A 17,567-nucleotide genomic window follows, 5' to 3' on the forward strand; every position below is an offset into this window, starting at 1 on the left:
TTTTCTATATTAATTTTATGTAGTAGAAACAAAGAATCAATGGATAACAGATTCTGGTTTTAACATATTTATGACAACAGACGTTATGGACATCAGAGAAGTTCTGATCTTAGTTTTGTATCATCAACTTGGGGAACCACATCACTTCTAAAATGCTTGTGCTTAGATAGTAAACTTGCCAAATAAAGGATAATGATAAACTATTCTAAGATTGTTTGGTGTAACTAGAGTTGGTCCTGTTTCTAGAACTACATAAGATGACTGTTTCAAGAGTAATTTTTAGGAATGCTACAAAACCCTCCTCATCCCTAAATTATTTCTTATCATATTAGAAGTTAGTAACTTAATTTTAAAGGGATTAAGATATTTATGCATATATCCATCCACTCAGAACTGTCTGAGCTGTATAAGGGAATTTGCTAATTCATAGGTAAAAAAACATTTAATAAGACATGGACCTTGATATTAAAAACAGAAATTTTCATTTATTGTGGAACTAAGTAAAGGGTAGATAGCAAAAATTATTGGAGAGCGGCTTCTATAACACGATGAAGCAAGAACAGGGAGGACAGACAGGCTGCTAGTGAAGGGATTTTAAAGGTAGAAAAGAGTGCTGGAATTTACTAAATAGCAACTATTAATATCCTGGAAATAATTTATATCTGTGCGTTTGTGTTGTAAAATGTATTTACTATCACTTTTCTATTATTGTAGTCAAATTGAAAGAATAATTTTTTTATGTTATGTACCTTTTTAGATCCCCAAAGGAAAAACGTGCCAACCTACTTTCCAACTCATCAAATCTGAAAAATTTGTCTTTTCTGGATGTTCAAGCACTCATAATTATAAACCCACTTTCTGTGGAATTTGCTTGGATAAGAGATGCTGTGTTCCTAATAAGTCTAAAATGATTACCATTCAATTCGATTGCCCAAATGAAGGGTCATTTAAATGGAAGATGCTGTGGATCACATCTTGTGTATGTCAGAGAGACTGCAGAGATCCAGGAGATACATTTTCTGAGCTCAAGATCCTATAAAACCGAGCACCCAGAGGGAAAAGTTAAGGTTAGTCAATCACGTCATTACATTAAAAAGTTAGAATGGTTTTAAAAGGGTGGCAAATCCACTTTATTGGTTTAAAACAATATGAATGCCTAGCTCTTCTCAGATGACTGTATTTAAGGCATTAGGAGCTTTAAAAAAGCTTCTACTACAAATATATGTAAAATTTGAAAAACCTTAAAATTGAACTCTTAAAATGTAATTATGTAATACACAGATACTTTGTTCTATCTACGTTTTCCATATATAATGGAAAACTACACAATTTATAAGAAAATATATTTTTTAAAGTACAAAACGCATTTATTAACAGATCTTAATTTATCACTTATCCTTCCTGTAACAAGAAACCGAAGACCCAATCAATAATTAATATTTCAGTATTTTGTTAGTTTGGAATATCTAGATATGTAATAATTTTTATTGTTTAATACAACCTAGCAAAACTCCACGTTTTCAAGTTACCAAAGAATGTGGGAAACCATATCTAAACATGTATATATGTACATATATATGTATATACATATATATATGTACCTATATGTATATACATATATATATGTACATATATATGTATATATATACCATTATCATTACTGAAAAGCTTTGTAACAACCTTTTCATTACATCTATTCATTCTTTTTTTAAAAATTGGTTTCAGGTGTACAAAACAATGTAATAGATATTTACACCCCTCACAAAGTGATAATCCCCCTCCCCCAATCTACTACCCCTCTGATATCGTATACAGCTGTTACAATTCCATTGACTCTATTCCCTATGCTGTACTCCACATGCTGTGACTCTCTCTCTCTCTCTCTCTCTATATATATATATATATATATATATATATATATAATATATATATATATATATATAATATTCATTCATTTATATTCAACTATATAAAATTATAGTTGAAATTCAGTTATTCAGCTTCAGGTGTATAGCGCAGTGGTCAGGCATCTACACAGTTCATCAAGTGGTCTCCCTAATAAGACAAGTGTCCATCAGATACTCTACAAAATCTTTACATTATTGATTATATTCCCCAAACTTTCCTATCCCCGTGGCCATCTTGTGGTTACCGACTGTGCTTTCTAATCCCCTCACCTTCTCCCTCATCCCCAACCCCTCCCATCTAGCATCCCTCAGGTTTTCTCTATATCTCTGAAACTGTTTCTAATTAGTTTGTTCCTTTATTCTATTCTTTACATTCCATATATAAGTGAGATCATATGATATTTGTCTTTCTCTGTCTGACTTATCTCACTTAGCATAATGTTCTCTAGGTCCATCCATATCATTGCAAATGCTTAGATTTCATTCTTCTTTATGGCCGAGTAATACTCCATTGTATAAATGTACCACAATTTCTTAATCCAGTCGTCTACCAAGGGGCATTTCGGTTGTTTCCACGTCTTGGCTATTGTGAATAGCACTGCAGTAAACATAGGGGTGCATAAATTTTTTCAAATTAGTGTTTTTGGATTTCTCTGGATAGATACCTAAGAATAGAATTGCTGAGTCATGAGGTAGTTTCATTTCCAGTTTTTCTGAGGTACCTCCATACAGATTTCCATAGTGGCTGCACCAATCAGCAATCCCACCAACAGTGCACCATGGTTCCCTTTTCTCCACATCCTCACCAGCACTTGTTGTTTCTTGATGTATTGACAGCCATTCTGACTGGAGAGAGGTGATACCTCATTGTGGTTATTTGCATTTCTCTAATGATTAGTGAGGTTGACCATTTTTTCATGTCTGTTGACCATCTATATGTCTTTAGAAAAATGTCTTCTGCCCATTCTTTAATTGGGTTATTTTTTTGGTGCTGAGTTGAATTTTTTATAAATTTTGGATATTAACCCCTTGTCGGATGTATCATTGACAAATATCTTCTCCCATTCAGCAGTATGCCTTTTTGATTTATTGATGATTTCCTTTGCTGTGAAAAAACTTTTTAGTTTGATGTAATCCCATGTTTCTTTTTTCTCTTACTTCACTTGCCCGAGGGAATATATCAGTAAAAATATTGCTAAGGGTAATGTCTGCAAATTTACTTCCTATATTTTCTTCCAGGAGTTTTATGGTTTCAGATCTTACATTTAAGTCTTTAATCCATTTTGAATTTATTCTTATATATGGTGTAAGGAGATGGTCCAACTTCATTTTTTTGCATGTGTCTGTCCAGATTTTCCAGCACCATTTGTTGAATAGACTGTCTTTACTCCAGTGTAAATTCTTTCTTCCATTGTCATAGATTAAATGACCATACAGGTATGGACTTATTTCTGGGCTCCCTATTCTGTTCCATTGATCTATATATGTTTATATGCAAGTACCATGCTGTAGTATGATTTGATGTCAGGTATAGTAATACCTCCCACTTTGTTCTTATTTCTCAAGATTGCCGGGGCTATTTGGGATTTTTTTATGGTTCCATATAAATTTTAGGATTATATTTTCTATTTCTGTGAAAAATGCCCTAGGTAATTTGACAGGAATTGCGTTGAATCTGTATATTGCCTTAGGCAGTATGGACATTTTAACTACATTAATTCTTACTATCCATGAGCATGATATGTATTTCCATTTATTTGTATCTTAGAAAATATTTTATTCTCTAAAATCTGGAATACTTTGTTGAAGATGTGTAAAAAGCATATTAAAATTTTAAAACTTTATCTGTACTTCAATAGTGGCCTAGGTTCCATTCAGATGATATTCATGATAGGGTGAGCAAGATTCTAGATTAATTCTTAAATAGGAATAGGTTAAACTATAAATAAGGCGGTGCCAAAAAATGTATACACATTTTAAGAGATGTTATCTATGTATTACTTTTTGAAGTTGAATTGAATTACGGTAGCAATGTGTAATATGATGTTTGCTCAAAAGATGGTGTTAATCAAATGAATGCTAGCGTCACCATGCGATAGGCAGGACAGTTAAAGAAAATGGTGACAGCACGGTGGTTTGAAGAGCGCCAGACCATTTTGAAGTGGTATTTGAAATTTGAGAACATTGTGGAAGTACAATGACAAAGGAGGCGTGAGTATGCAACAGAACCTCCAACACGCCTAACAATAGCAGGCATTCGTGATAAGTCTGAGACATACGGTACTGTGTGTGATGTGAGCAAGAGAAGATCTGGGAGGCCTCGCACAGCAACAAGTCCTGCTGCTTCTGCTGTGGTGCTGGAACAGTTTACACGCTCGCCATGGAAGTCTACCAAACAATGTGCACATGAGACAGGAGTTAGCAGAACAAGCATATGACCCATTCCTGAAACAGTAAATTGGAAAGTTTTCATCCCAAGATGTGTATACATTTTTTTGACACCCTCTGTATATAATTTCCATTGCCCTATCCTCAATAGCAGTTCATTAAGGTTTCTTTGGGAAGTAGAAAATGGAATTTCATTGGCCACTGTTGACAACTGTAATCTAAAAGTTTTTATATCAAATACTATAAAAAACTAAATTTCCAAGATAAAGAAAGACCAAGAGCAGTATCCTTACTTTGAAAAGGAAAGAAACTTAAAAAATATAACACTAAAGAAAACACAGAACAAATTATTTTGGCTCAAAAATAATTTGTTCCTAAAAATTATTCCTGAATTGATAAATCATCCTATGGATTTGAAATATTAATTGTGATTAAAGATAACTAAATGTTAAAGATTAAAACTGGAGATAATAGTAACTGGAACAATTTTAGGAGACTAGTACAGCCGTTTACTGCAAAGTTTGGAAGATATCAAGCTTCATAACATCCTCTTCGCTTGTATAAATGGTGACAAGCAAACCAATAACAAGGAGTATTGTTTAAAAATATGGACATTTATTATTATAAAATCAACTGATTTGATAACAAAGCATTATACTTAAAAATAATTTAATATAAATGCATGTTAAATGTAAATTGATTCTTTTGAGTACAAACAAGTGGTTATCCAAAGAAGAAACAAAACCTCCGTAAGAGCTGTGATAAAACCTATCCCTGAAGTTAGTGGGTATTACACAGAAATATTTACATTATGTTCTTCAACTCCTTGTATTTATTTTTAAAGAATCAGATGAATTTAAACAATATAAAAACAAATTATAAATATAAAAAAAATCTGTACAAGATTTTATTGAAGACATGATTATCTTGTATAAATGCCTCAATATAAGATTATAAATAAATACTAAAGAACTCTGTTCTCTCAATTTCAGAAAAGGGGGATTTTCTGAAGACAAATTTTTGAAGTTAAGGTACTATGATTTTATTAATTTGACACAACAAATTGTGATGAAATGGAACCACTCTTTCAGACAAAAATACGTCCTAATATGAAAAACACAAACTGGGCTTTCTGAATCACAAAAATTATGAAACACAAAGGTAAGATGACCAAAAAAATGTGAAATTAAGAAAAAGTAAAAGCAGTTTTTGGGTTTCTTTTTTACACAGCTATGCTTAATCTAGGTAAATCTTCCACAGGCATGCTTTTTGTGGCATCTAGCTGGTTATATTCCTGTATAAGTGCTGATAAAGATGACACAGCTTCTGTGAAACAGCTTTCCTCCATCCCTTCAATTTGTAGATAGTGATGAAGATGAGCCTATAAATAAAAAATGATAATGTTGACTATTTTCTGGAAATTTAATCCCTATAACTATCCTATAATGTAAACATTCCTTATTAAAGTGATAGTTCACTCAGATTTACAAGAGAAATGAGAACTCAAATCCTATAAACTCCTGAGATTTCTCTTTTAGATAGTCTGAGTAAGCCTCTCCTTTTCAGTTATAATCAGTACCATGAATAGCAGACAGGTTCATCCTGATTTGTAATAGTGTTATTCTTGAAAATACATTTTAAATAGCTCAAATAAATACATACAGTTACAAAGGTGTACTGATAATTACCTTTTTCTTATAGAGCCTCATGAATCTCTCTCTCAGTTCCACAAAGGTAGGCTTCACACATGTGTTATTTGCTAAAGCTAATAATGAATAAGAATGACCCACAGGCGGTACTGAACACAGGCTGGTCTTCCAACCTTCTTGATTCCAGGAGACAAACTGCAGAGAAGGTTTTAATCTGAGATACAAGAACTCAGGGTAAGAAATGAGGTACTAAAAATGTCTGCCATATTACAGCAGCAGACATTAGTTAAACTAGGACATTACTGATGGTACCCTTCTAATTGCTTAGTTTAGAATGTATACTGTTAACAGTACAGTCTGACAGTGAACTAAGGGACATTTAGTACGAGGACATCAGATTGGCTGTGATGCTGATTAAAAAAGCTATAAACACATTCCTTAACTTTAGAAATCTGGGGATGAAAAGAAATGAAGGTATTATAATTTTCCTTATTTGTAATTTAACAGAACAGTGTTCCTAAAAAATAAACTGTCAATAAATAGTAAAAACGTAAACTTAGAAGCAGTAGTGGTGGTAATAAAAATAATAGTTAAATTTGCTGAACACTTTCAGGAAATAAAACATCTCATACATCACTCAGTACTTGTAAGTAACAATTTTGTACTATTATCATTCTTATTTTACATTTGAGGAAAATAAGGCTCAGAGAGTCTAAGTAGCTTGCACAAGGTCACACTTTAATTAAGTGGCAATGCTAGAATTCTCTAGAGGCCATCTGAACTACTATGCTACAGTCGCAAGCCGTACACACATTTATTGAAAAAATGTAAAATCAAACCTTTCAATATTTCTGCGAAGATCTGAAATCTGGACATTTCCTCTAACCATAAGGGCACAGGCAAGGTAGAGATTATGTTTGGGATCAGCCTGAATTAGCTGGTGATGTTTACTAAAGGCATCTGAAAACATCTGATCCAACCTAGAGCAATGAGAGTCACTGTTTATACAAAATATGACATCTTTCTTTTGTGTATAACTATAAAATGAAAAGATAATCATCTATATGTAAATAAACTTCACACACAAATATATTCTAAATCTCAGCTATCATTTTCTCAGAGCAATCTTTTATGAAATATGAGAAGGAAATCATACAGTATCTGTTTTTTGGAATAAAGAGCTTCTGCAGTATACTGGTGATTTCAAGTAGCTATAAAATGTTGACTATATCACTAGTTAGCTCTATGTAGTACTGATTTCTGAAACTTGAATTAGGAAACTTGTGTCATTACTTATTTCAGTATGCTTATCTACTTCATAGTATCAGAACTATCAAAACTAATTAAAAGCCTACAACATTAAGATACATCATCTGTAAAATACATCAGTTAGTTATAATTAAGAGGAAACTATCAAAGGACAATCCTAGGCTCTTCTATAAAAGATGAAACTTTGTAGTAGTGATCCTGAAAAGGGAGACTTCTACCGTGTTTCCCCGAAAATAAGACCTAGCCGGACAATCAGCTCTAATGCGTCTTTTGGAGCAAAAATTAATATAACACCTGGTCTTATTTTACTATAATATAAGACCCGGGTCTTGTATTAATTATTCCATACACTGTGCAAGTTGCTTAACTTTTTAAGGTCATTAGCATCCCATGCTGGAAAAGCGTCCTACCTATTAGTTGGCATTAACTGGTTATTTGCTAGTGGTTCAAATAAAAATCACTGTGACATTCCTGCAATATGGAATTTTTACCTTGCCAAAACTTAAACTATGAAAAAAAAACTTTAATCTTGTTTTTACTTTATCATTTACATACTTTCCTCTTAGAGTTTGGCAGGACTTTTTCTCTCAGTCAACTGTGAATGCCAGTGTGACTGTTTCAAGCTTATCATCACTGTATATGCTTAAAAGTATCTACCAACTACATTTTTTGTTAAGTAAACTGATGTTAAGTTTTATGCTTAGAAATGACACACAGTTAGAAAACAAGGTGTTCTGGAAATGATCTATAACAGCCACCATACAGAGTAGCCTTCTGAAAGCCTTCTTTGTTGCTGGGCTGTGATTAGAGCTTTAAAAGATATTCTTAATATACCCAATAAGCATATGACGTAGGCACTCCGACTCTCATTTGCACAGACGAAAAAAACGAAAAAAACTAAAGTAGTGGCAAACGTGCTACAAGTGAGACAATTAGGATTCAGACTTAAGTATGTCAGACTTCAAAGCCCTTAAATCTTATATATTTACTTTTCATAAGTTTAAAAATTTAGTTATTACTTAGTTATTACTAGATTTAATTTCAAACAGTTTAATACTGACATTTTAAAATAATGACTTTTAAATAAAGATTCATATAATAGAAAAATGGCTGTCATCAACTGTATTTTATTATATAGTTTTCACAAAGAAAATGATATGAAGAAATAATTGGTTATTTTAAACTTTTCTCTTCAAATGAAAAAAAAAATAATTCAAGTTCTAAAGTAACTGAAATAACGTTACTACATCTTACCTTCGAGGAGGAATGTTAACATCTGCCAGTGTATATAGAGGTGTTAGGCTTGACACGAGATAATGCAATTGAGGAAAAGGAACTAAATTCATGCTGATTTCATTAAGGTCCATATTAAGGGATCCTTCGAACCTCGCAGAGCTGAAAAATTAAAGTATGAGAAAAAAATTAATTTTAAAATTATACACTTTGAATGTAGCTTGATTTATTCAGCAGGCATTTTCTTAAATCCTTTCATACTCTGTTCTTCAGTAGACTATATGCTTTTCCCCGGTATAAGTGAAATGTAGTATCATGAACATGTTGTATAAAGAAAAAATATAACACGACATCTACAACAATTGTTATTTCTGGAATATCTGAAGTGTAACTAACACACCATTACAATTTGCTCATTACATAAATAGAGGGTACCAAAAATGTATACACATTTTAAGAAAGAAAAAAACTATTCAATTGTAATAATATATACTGATAACAAAAGATGAATATAAGTCACATTTGACTTCTGCAATTACAAGAGGTCCTCAAAGTGGTTACCATCAGTGTAAGTTTAATACAGTTTTTTCCTTTCTTAAATTGTGTATAAATTTTTTGATACCCTCTGTTTTTAAAAAAAAAAATCTTAAAACACACTTTAGCTTGAGTTAAATACATATAGGTCAACAATTATTTCATTATTCTGTAAACTTCACTAAATTCCTCAAGGGTCTGCTGAATACGCTCTATAATTTGGAATATAATGATACCAAAGCAATCAAAGTCAAGGAAATATTTTGGACCAGCAAATGAAAGGTACAGATTAGTTGGTTTAAACGATTAAGATATCCTACAGTAAAAAAATGTTTACTTTTGTCTAACCAAATGTTTCTCAAGTGTATCTACCACAAAACCTTTTATTATTTAATACCATGGAAATATTCCATGGAATATTTCTGGGGAAATATTCTGCTGCTTTGGAGTCACAGAAATTAAAATTCTGGTCTATAACTCTAAGATTTGACAACACTAGACAAAATAAAAATCAAAGAAGCTCTTACAACTTAACTAAAAAAAATGCTACTACAAACATCATGAAAAGCACAGTGAAGTTTTTAAATTGTCATCAGGTATACACCATCAATAGGATTACCTTGTTAGGTTAAGCAGCAAATTTGCCACAATGTTGTTCATTGCGTCAAAGGGCTTCTCCTGCCGCTTTTTAGAAGCCCCAGCACTTGAAGTAACCAGACTCTTTGGCTTTATAGTTGTCCCCAATTTTCCAGAATTCACCATGAGGTCAATTTTGCTAATGATGTCAAATAAAGACTTTTAAGAGAAAAAAACATTGGGAGAGAAGCTATTAAGAAGAGCGGACATAGATGACATTCTATCAGGAAGGAGAGAAGAGAAACAATTTAAACATTTTTTTCCTCTTAGATGGGAAGGTTGAAAAGAATATTTCATATAAACACATAAGCATAACACAGGAATGAATTTATACGCAATACGTCCATAAATTACAATGTCATTTCTTACTTGGTTGTCAATGGGCAACACACAGTCTGCATGCTCATTAAGTTCCTTCATTGCCAAGATGCTATTGTAAGGCGAAGTTATGACATCATCCTCACCAGAAGGATAAACGGAAGTCACAAGTCTGTATACTTCTGGGAATTCATCCTCAAGCACTTTTAAAAGAAATGTGCCAAGTCCAGATCCTGTTCCTGAGGATTAAAGTTCAAAAAGAAAAGAGCACAAATGGTTCGGAATTGTGAAGAACTTGGAATTTTATGGTTTTTTTTTTTGTAGAAATATTTATTAAAAACTTTTAATTTTCAATTTATTCCTGTGATTATATATGGTGTTTCCCCGAAAATAAGACCTAACCTTTCCCCGAAAATAAGACCTAATGCTAGGGAAAATAAGCCCTAGCATGATTTTTCAGGATGACACCCCCTGAACATAAGCCCTAATGCGTCTTTTGGAGCAAAAATTAATATAAGACCCGATCTTATTTTCAGGGAAACATGATATTAACTAATCTAATTTCATAGAAGGAAATGGGTACTGAGGCTTAAAGTCCTGAGTTCAATCTCTGGCTCTTACTGTGAGGTTGGGAGGGCTTTCTCTATTTCACCCTTTTTCAAATTTAAGTTACATTTATCTGACACCAAAAGAACTGATTGAAGAGTAAAACACTAAGACAGTCTTCAGTCTACACTTGGTGTTAGGCAACTTAACAAAACCAAACTATCTTAACCTCTTTGGTGCAACAATATGCAGCCTTAATGTTGAAGGACACTATTGTGACACAAGCAACTTAAACATTGAGCTAAAACTGCTTACGCATGACCACCTTGAATATACACAATTTTCAGTTAGAAAGCTTTTCAACTATTTAAAAGCAGAACTCTAGGAATTCCATTCAGGTAACTTTCTGGCACACATAGTTCCATTTACATAAGTTCAGAAATTTGTAAGAACTGTAAAGAGATACAACTGGAATCCTCTAACCTGGTGTTTTTCAAACTATGGGTTGTGAACCATTAGTGGGCCATGAAACTAATTTATTAAGTTAGGACCAGCATTTTCTTTTCTTAAATGAAACAGTAGAAATATCAATGTGTCACATGTGATATGTGTAAGTCATGTTTTCTGAATCTTTTGTTTCAGTTTATGTGTGTGTGTGTTTGGGCTGTGATGTGAAATGTTATTTCTTGCTGTTCTGATTTAAAAAAAAGTTTAAAAGCCAATGTGCTAACTCATGTAGATAAATATTAAAAAGGTATGATGTTAAAAATACTAGACGAAAGCAAGGAAGATTTTTTTTTCCGGTTAATCTTTAATAGGAAGGACTTTCTAAGCATTATACAAAACCAGAGCCATTATAGAAAAGACCATTTTGATTACATTAAAAATAAACAAAACTTAAATATATATAAAACTCATATACAAAATAAAAAGGCAAACTTAGAAAAAATCTTCTATATTAATGATGACTAAATTTCTTTACAATAAAGAGGTCTCACAAATCAATCAAAGAAATATGAATTGATACAACAGAAAAATGGGCAAAGGATATAAATATCTAACTCAAAATAAATCAAATGGAAAAGAGATTTGACGATGTTCAATCTTCTAATAAATGTAATTTAAGACAATATAATTTTGAACATATTAGATGTCTCATAATACTCAGTGTTGGTGACAGTGTGGGGACGTAAACTTATAAATTGCTGCTAATATATGGATTGGTGCAATAATGTAGGCAGGTTTTCAGTAATCAGAGAAAATTTAAAATGTACATATTCTTTGGTCCCACTTTCCTTTCTAGGAATATTGCCTACAGCAATAGTGGCACAAATGAAGAGAGATGTATGTACTAGATGTTCACTGGGGATTGTTTATAGTAACTAAATGCCATAAACAACTTAACATCCATCAATGAGGGCTGACTTTAAAAATTATTACCTATTCACACAATTGAATTCTCTGAGACAGAGGTGATATTGAAAGACACTCAGGAAAGATAAAAGTAAAAAAATTCAGAATAATATGTATTGCATGATTTCATTTACATAAAAACACACATACGCACATGCACACACATGCACTTTTAATAGGTGTAGAAATATCTGGAAGTATGACACTGGCAAACTTGATTACTTGTTTAGAGACACTAAAGATTAGATGTGGGAAAGGAAACCTTCATTTTTAACCTTCAGTATTATTTATTTTTGCCATTTTCAGTGAATTATGAATAAAGTGTAATCTTCTGAGATTTTGAGAAATAGAGGGATTTTAAAAAGGCACCATAATGAACTATAAATTAAACTGCTTTTTTTTTAAACTTAAACTTGCAGGTTAATTATACTAGTAGAAAGAAAATTTGTTTCTTAATTTAATGATTATGGTGGTCTTCTAAAGGCATGGTTACGTAGCAATTATGACTTTAATTTTAAAATGCTATTACACTGAATAATAGATATATATATGAAAAATCAATTGTACATAACCTGGTGAAAATAAAATCTTAATCTCAGCTTGGAGAAAAAAATGTGGCAGATTTTTACAATTGGCTAATCCTATTATGAAATTAGTAAATTATGACCTGTTTCTATTTCACGGAACAGGGAAGCAAAATACTTGCAAGGTACAGGCTTCCCTGGGGAAACAGAGCGATGTAAATCATTTATTCTAGGTCAAGGTGATTAATTACCAAGTAAAGAATGATTTAAAGGAGTTGACTAAAAGAATTTCTTTTACTTATTTCTCTGATTGGACACAGGAAAGGTTTGAGGGTAGGTAGAGAAAGGGTTTTGATATTCTTTTACAGCCATACCTATAAACATGCCAGAATACCTACCTACCTCTAGTTAGGACATGGGACAGCACAAGCTAACACTCAGGACAAAGTCAGCATTTCCCAAAAGTTCATATATATTGAAATGTAGCTGGAAAGTTTGTAGAAGAAACTAAAGGTAGAAGAAGTAAAATTTTCACTCTATTGACTCTTAAAAGGATTTAATTAAAAAAAAAAGGTAATAGTGACATACCTTGACATTTAAGTAAAAAGCTGTTATGTACTTATAGTCATAAACACACACTCTTTTCTTAATAGTTCTATCTTAAGCATAGGACTGAAAACTAGACGTATGTTTGCAAAAGGGATTCCCAGTTGCACTTTCACATTGTTATGGGCAAATGAGTAAATAACTTTACCTCCTCCCATGGAATGTATTATAAAAAAACACTGCAAACAATCGCAGTGCTCTGCTGACTTTCTGAGTTTCTCTAAAATCTGTTCTTGATAAAGATTGCCAAAAACTCTGTGACCCACGGCCCTGGAAAAAAGAATACAGATTTAAAAAATTATTTGCATTAATTATTTCAAGATTTTACTTCTGATCTAAATGAATATAGAAAAACTTGTAAAAATATTTTTACTGTATTAAGTAAATTCTTTTCCTGTTTCATATCAATAAATTGTATAATGGTATCTCAAAGTACTAGGTAGAAAATTGAACAAATATAGAGAGGGTGCCAAAAAAATGTATACACATTTTAAAAAGGGAAAAAACTATTAAAATAGTAATAATATATACTGATAATAAAAGATGAATACAAGTCATGTGTATATATTTTTTTGGCACCTCTGGTATATACATATATCTATAATCCTCAAATACCCTAATAAGATAGCTCATTTTCAATGGATATACAGCTATGTTTTTTAAAATTTATCTTAATTTTCTCTTAAGGTATAATTACAACAAAACGAGATTTTAGTTACGTATATTTTTTCTCATCTCCATTTAAAGTAAACTCTGACTGCAGTGAATTTTATATATTAAAAAGCAGAATGTGGTCAACTACAAAGACCTAAGAATTTAAACTAACCTATTTTGGTTTAAAATATGCGAAAACATTGGTCACATCATGTTATTACTAGATGAAATGGCACACAGTAGAAAACTCAGTCATGAGCCTCTGGAAGCCTTTTTGGCTGCCTAAATTTGCAAGTATCACTATAATGAATTAAAAAACTAAACCTCACGCAGTCAGGTGTAACTCAAAAGTTACAGAATAAGTTATACAACAAAGAGAAAAGCCAGTTGGGTGGTCAGGTGGACTCCCTTATTTAGTGACTGGTTCTCCCCAAATGACTCTCTCAGAACGCAAGATTCAAATTCATGCTTTAGTAAAATTATACATCACTATGCATTATGAAACTGAGAGACTGATTGCAAATAGTTAACATAATGAATATTAGATTTGCAAATACCAAGGAGCTACTTAATTTTTAAAAAACAGTCTCAATGTAAATTTTTAAATGATCACTGTTGGAGCTTTTTTCCCATTAAGGAGAAGAGACCATTATAATTTAAGGCCAAACACAGCCTGAGCTTGAATGCTAGGGCTTTTGAATGCTGGTCAGGCTTGTATCTCTGTATCAATTCTATTAAATCTTACCAACTGGACAACTTGATAAAGTCAAATCATAATACAGGTAAGAGAACAGTTTGTAAAAATACTTAAAACTTTTATCACTAGTATTATGCAAGAATCAATTTACAACAAAGAATTTAAGTCAATTTTTCATGATTCATCTTTTTCTTAAAAAAAAAAAAAAAAAAGAAAGAACTAGGATACAGGCGTCTTCCAAGCACTGTGAAACACCATCATTTATCAAGGAAAAGATGATGGGCTAAAAGAACTAGAGTTAGGTATGGCACATTCTATTTTGCTTTCACGTCAGCAGGACCTATTAGAATGAAGGAAAGATGGCTCATTTTTTGCAGATGACATTCATTTTTACATTCAGCCTATTCTCACCAATTATTCCCTGAGCCAGAAATATCAGTGATGAGCTGCTTGGTATCAAATACATCTCTCAAAGGTCCCTGCAGAATTTCATTTACTACACCTTCCTCCATGTCAATTAAAACAGCCTGAAAAAGAGAAATAAAACTTAATTAGCTATTTTTCTTTAGTCACTCTGTAAATAAAAATAACTTATGAGCTAAAAGTTGCATTGTTCTTTTCATAATTTAAGCTTAATCAAATTTTTATTTGAATCTTTATGTATCTTCTGGAATAAGATTAAAAAAATAATTTCACTCTGCTTAAAAGGTGGAATCCAATTAAAAGATGGATTATAAATGCTTACCCTACTCCAGATTACCAAGTGGGTAAAAACAGGAGCTGAATAATCCCTTCAACTGATTTTCTAACAATTCTTTTATTTTATAGTGCCTATGTGACCAACTGTAAATTTCTTGAGAAAGTGTCAGAAATCTAGACGATAACCTTAACCAGAAAAAATTCTCAATAAATGTAGGGTATGTTAATGCATTTGCTCACTAGGAGGAACCATGCTGCTCTTTGTGACTCACAGCCCAAAACTGTCCAATTCAAGTTAGTAAACTTCTTATTATGTGCAAAGCCAAGGCACTAGGTAGGTGTCAATGATGACAATAGGGTCCTTCCTCCAAATAATTCACAATCTAATTCAGTACCACAAACTTTACTGACATAGGAGATAACCTCTATTACTAAGAACATCAGAATATGAAACATAAAACTATGGAAAGAAAAACAGAGAAGACGGGAGAGAAATAGCAAAATGTAAGCAGGGATAGCTTGGCAGTAGAGTTATATACCCCCTGCACCCACTGTTTTGTGCTTTACTTCCCCTGTTTTCTATAGTGAGGAAGAAGAGTGAAAACATGAAATAAATAGTAAATAAAGCAAAGCTGAAAAAAGTATTCTGAAATAACTTTAGGATACCCCATAAAGCGATTAACTCTGTGATTCAGTGTCACAGAGAAAGTGCTTCATTTATGGGCTTTTTTAGTTTTTGCCATCATGTAATGTTACTAAGCACTTACCAAATATGTCACTGTTCTATATGCTCATATGTATCACCCCGTTTAATCCTTATGACCCTGTGTGTATGTATAATTATCCCCCCTTTACAGATTGTGGAAACTGAGGCCTAGGAAAATTAAATAACTTGGCTATGATCAGCAAGCGAGTAAGTGGTAGAGCGGAGATTCAAAACTGGCTAGCCTGGCTGCAGAATACTGACTCTGAACCACCCAACTATATGCTCTATTATCTCATCAAAGGGAGACCATCAAGTCTGATATTTATAAAGTAACTGACTCCAGCGGAGTTATCATTTATGTCCATTTAAATGTGAATTCAATTATTTCTGTAGTTAATTATGCTACTGGAAGCTGGCAATTAAAATAGTATTATTATACACTACATTAGAAATATTATATTTTCATTATATAATAGTATATTGCACAGTATTGGTATATTATAGCTGTATATTAGAAAGACCATAAAATCATGTCTTACAAATGTGCTCCTTTATATACAGCAGTAAATATACATACACTTTACACAGACAAGACTGATTATTCACTGATAATTTAAGGGATTTTGAAAGATATTTACAATACTCATTTTTACCATATACTGGCCTTGTTCCAAAACAGATTTATCGAGATGATTTACCAAAGACTAAATATATATATATATATATATATATATATATATATATATAATTTTTTTTTTTTTTTTGGTCTGAAGGATAACCATTTAGTTCCTGTCTCCTAAATGGTAAATGAAGCATATGTAAGCCACGCCCTCTGTGACCTTACAACCTGACAAAAGCAGCTGCATGCACAATACAAACGGACATTCCAGCACCTCCTGAAGTCAGTTTTGATAGCAGCATCACTGTTAAGTCACTCAGCATTAAAACCCTGACATAGTATATAACTCCTCCAATCTTTTCTTAGTAACACCAGGCCTTTGATTTGTTTTTCCCTTGGAAATTAATTCAAATTAGGAGAAATTATCCTGGGTTCCTCACTTAGCCATCCAAGGTCTGGAGTCACAGCTAGGATTCGATGTTTCTAAGATTTGATGTTTATCATTTTCTTCTAGAGCCATGTGGTGATAGCTTTCTGGCTTTTAAGCTTTCCCTAAATGATCACATAGGATTTACAAAATTCCTAGGTAAACTCAGATACTGGACACAGTGGACGGATGCAGCCAAGAAGTTACCTGGTGAAGCCTAGACTATTCAGTGATCAGAGCCACGTAATACCGAGGCTCCTAAGGAGTAATGGAAGAGTACCTTCTGGGACAAGTCAAAGGCCATAGAAGCACCCTGATTTACTCTTTTCCAATAGTGTTTCCTCTACTTCCCACCTTGCTTACTGATGTGGTGGTGGGAAAAAGCTCAAATTGGGAGTGGTCTAGGAAATGTCAACATTTCTTTCCCTGAATAAGATTTGGGTTGGGATGTTAGCACCCTCTATGGCATGGAGTATACCAAGTGGTAATTATTACAACTGCTTACAAGCACATGGTCTCTGCCCTAAATTTTGTTTTCCAAGAACATCAGAGATCACAGAAACGAGATGGTTCCCAGGTTCCACAACACTATCGCTCTCCTCTCTTTCCGTCACTACTCCCGGTCTGATCATTATCGTCTCAATTACTTCCATAGCATCTAAACTACCTTTCTGTTTTGTTATAAAGATTACTGATCAACAAGTGGAAAAAGCAGCTTGTTGTAGACAATCACAGAAGTGTT

The 17,567-nt window shown here is 32.6% G+C and overlaps 2 protein-coding genes across 5 annotated transcripts in view; one reads left to right on the forward strand and one right to left on the reverse strand.

The window, feature by feature from the left end:
- Window positions 1-5,421, forward strand: part of CCN6 (cellular communication network factor 6) — a 19,113-nt gene extending 13,692 nt beyond the window's left edge. Inside the window, exons 5-6 of one of the 4 annotated variants that reach the window (XM_033103061.1) lie at window positions 758-1,067; window positions 5,288-5,421. In XM_033103061.1, coding sequence (XP_032958952.1) covers window positions 758-1,039 — 282 coding nt within the window. In that variant the 3' untranslated portion in view covers window positions 1,040-1,067; window positions 5,288-5,421. Of the gene's footprint in view, window positions 1-757; window positions 1,102-5,287 lie in introns of those variants that run through there. The other 3 variants (XM_033103060.1, XM_033103062.1, XM_033103063.1) reach the window with 3 other exon arrangements.
- TUBE1 (tubulin epsilon 1) overlaps window positions 4,897-17,567 on the reverse strand; it is a 16,867-nt gene continuing 4,196 nt past the window's right edge. Inside the window, exons 5-12 of the mRNA XM_033103059.1 lie at window positions 14,786-14,901; window positions 13,172-13,293; window positions 9,986-10,173; window positions 9,600-9,775; window positions 8,468-8,608; window positions 6,784-6,924; window positions 5,984-6,158; window positions 4,897-5,676 (exon numbers count right to left, since the gene is read on the reverse strand). Of these exons, the coding sequence (XP_032958950.1) occupies window positions 5,518-5,676; window positions 5,984-6,158; window positions 6,784-6,924; window positions 8,468-8,608; window positions 9,600-9,775; window positions 9,986-10,173; window positions 13,172-13,293; window positions 14,786-14,901 (1,218 nt within the window). The 3' untranslated portion in view covers window positions 4,897-5,517. The remainder of the gene's footprint in view (window positions 5,677-5,983; window positions 6,159-6,783; window positions 6,925-8,467; window positions 8,609-9,599; window positions 9,776-9,985; window positions 10,174-13,171; window positions 13,294-14,785; window positions 14,902-17,567) is intronic.

Source organism: Rhinolophus ferrumequinum, chromosome 3, assembly GCF_004115265.2.
Source record: "Rhinolophus ferrumequinum isolate MPI-CBG mRhiFer1 chromosome 3, mRhiFer1_v1.p, whole genome shotgun sequence".
NCBI lineage: Eukaryota > Metazoa > Chordata > Mammalia > Chiroptera > Rhinolophidae > Rhinolophus > Rhinolophus ferrumequinum.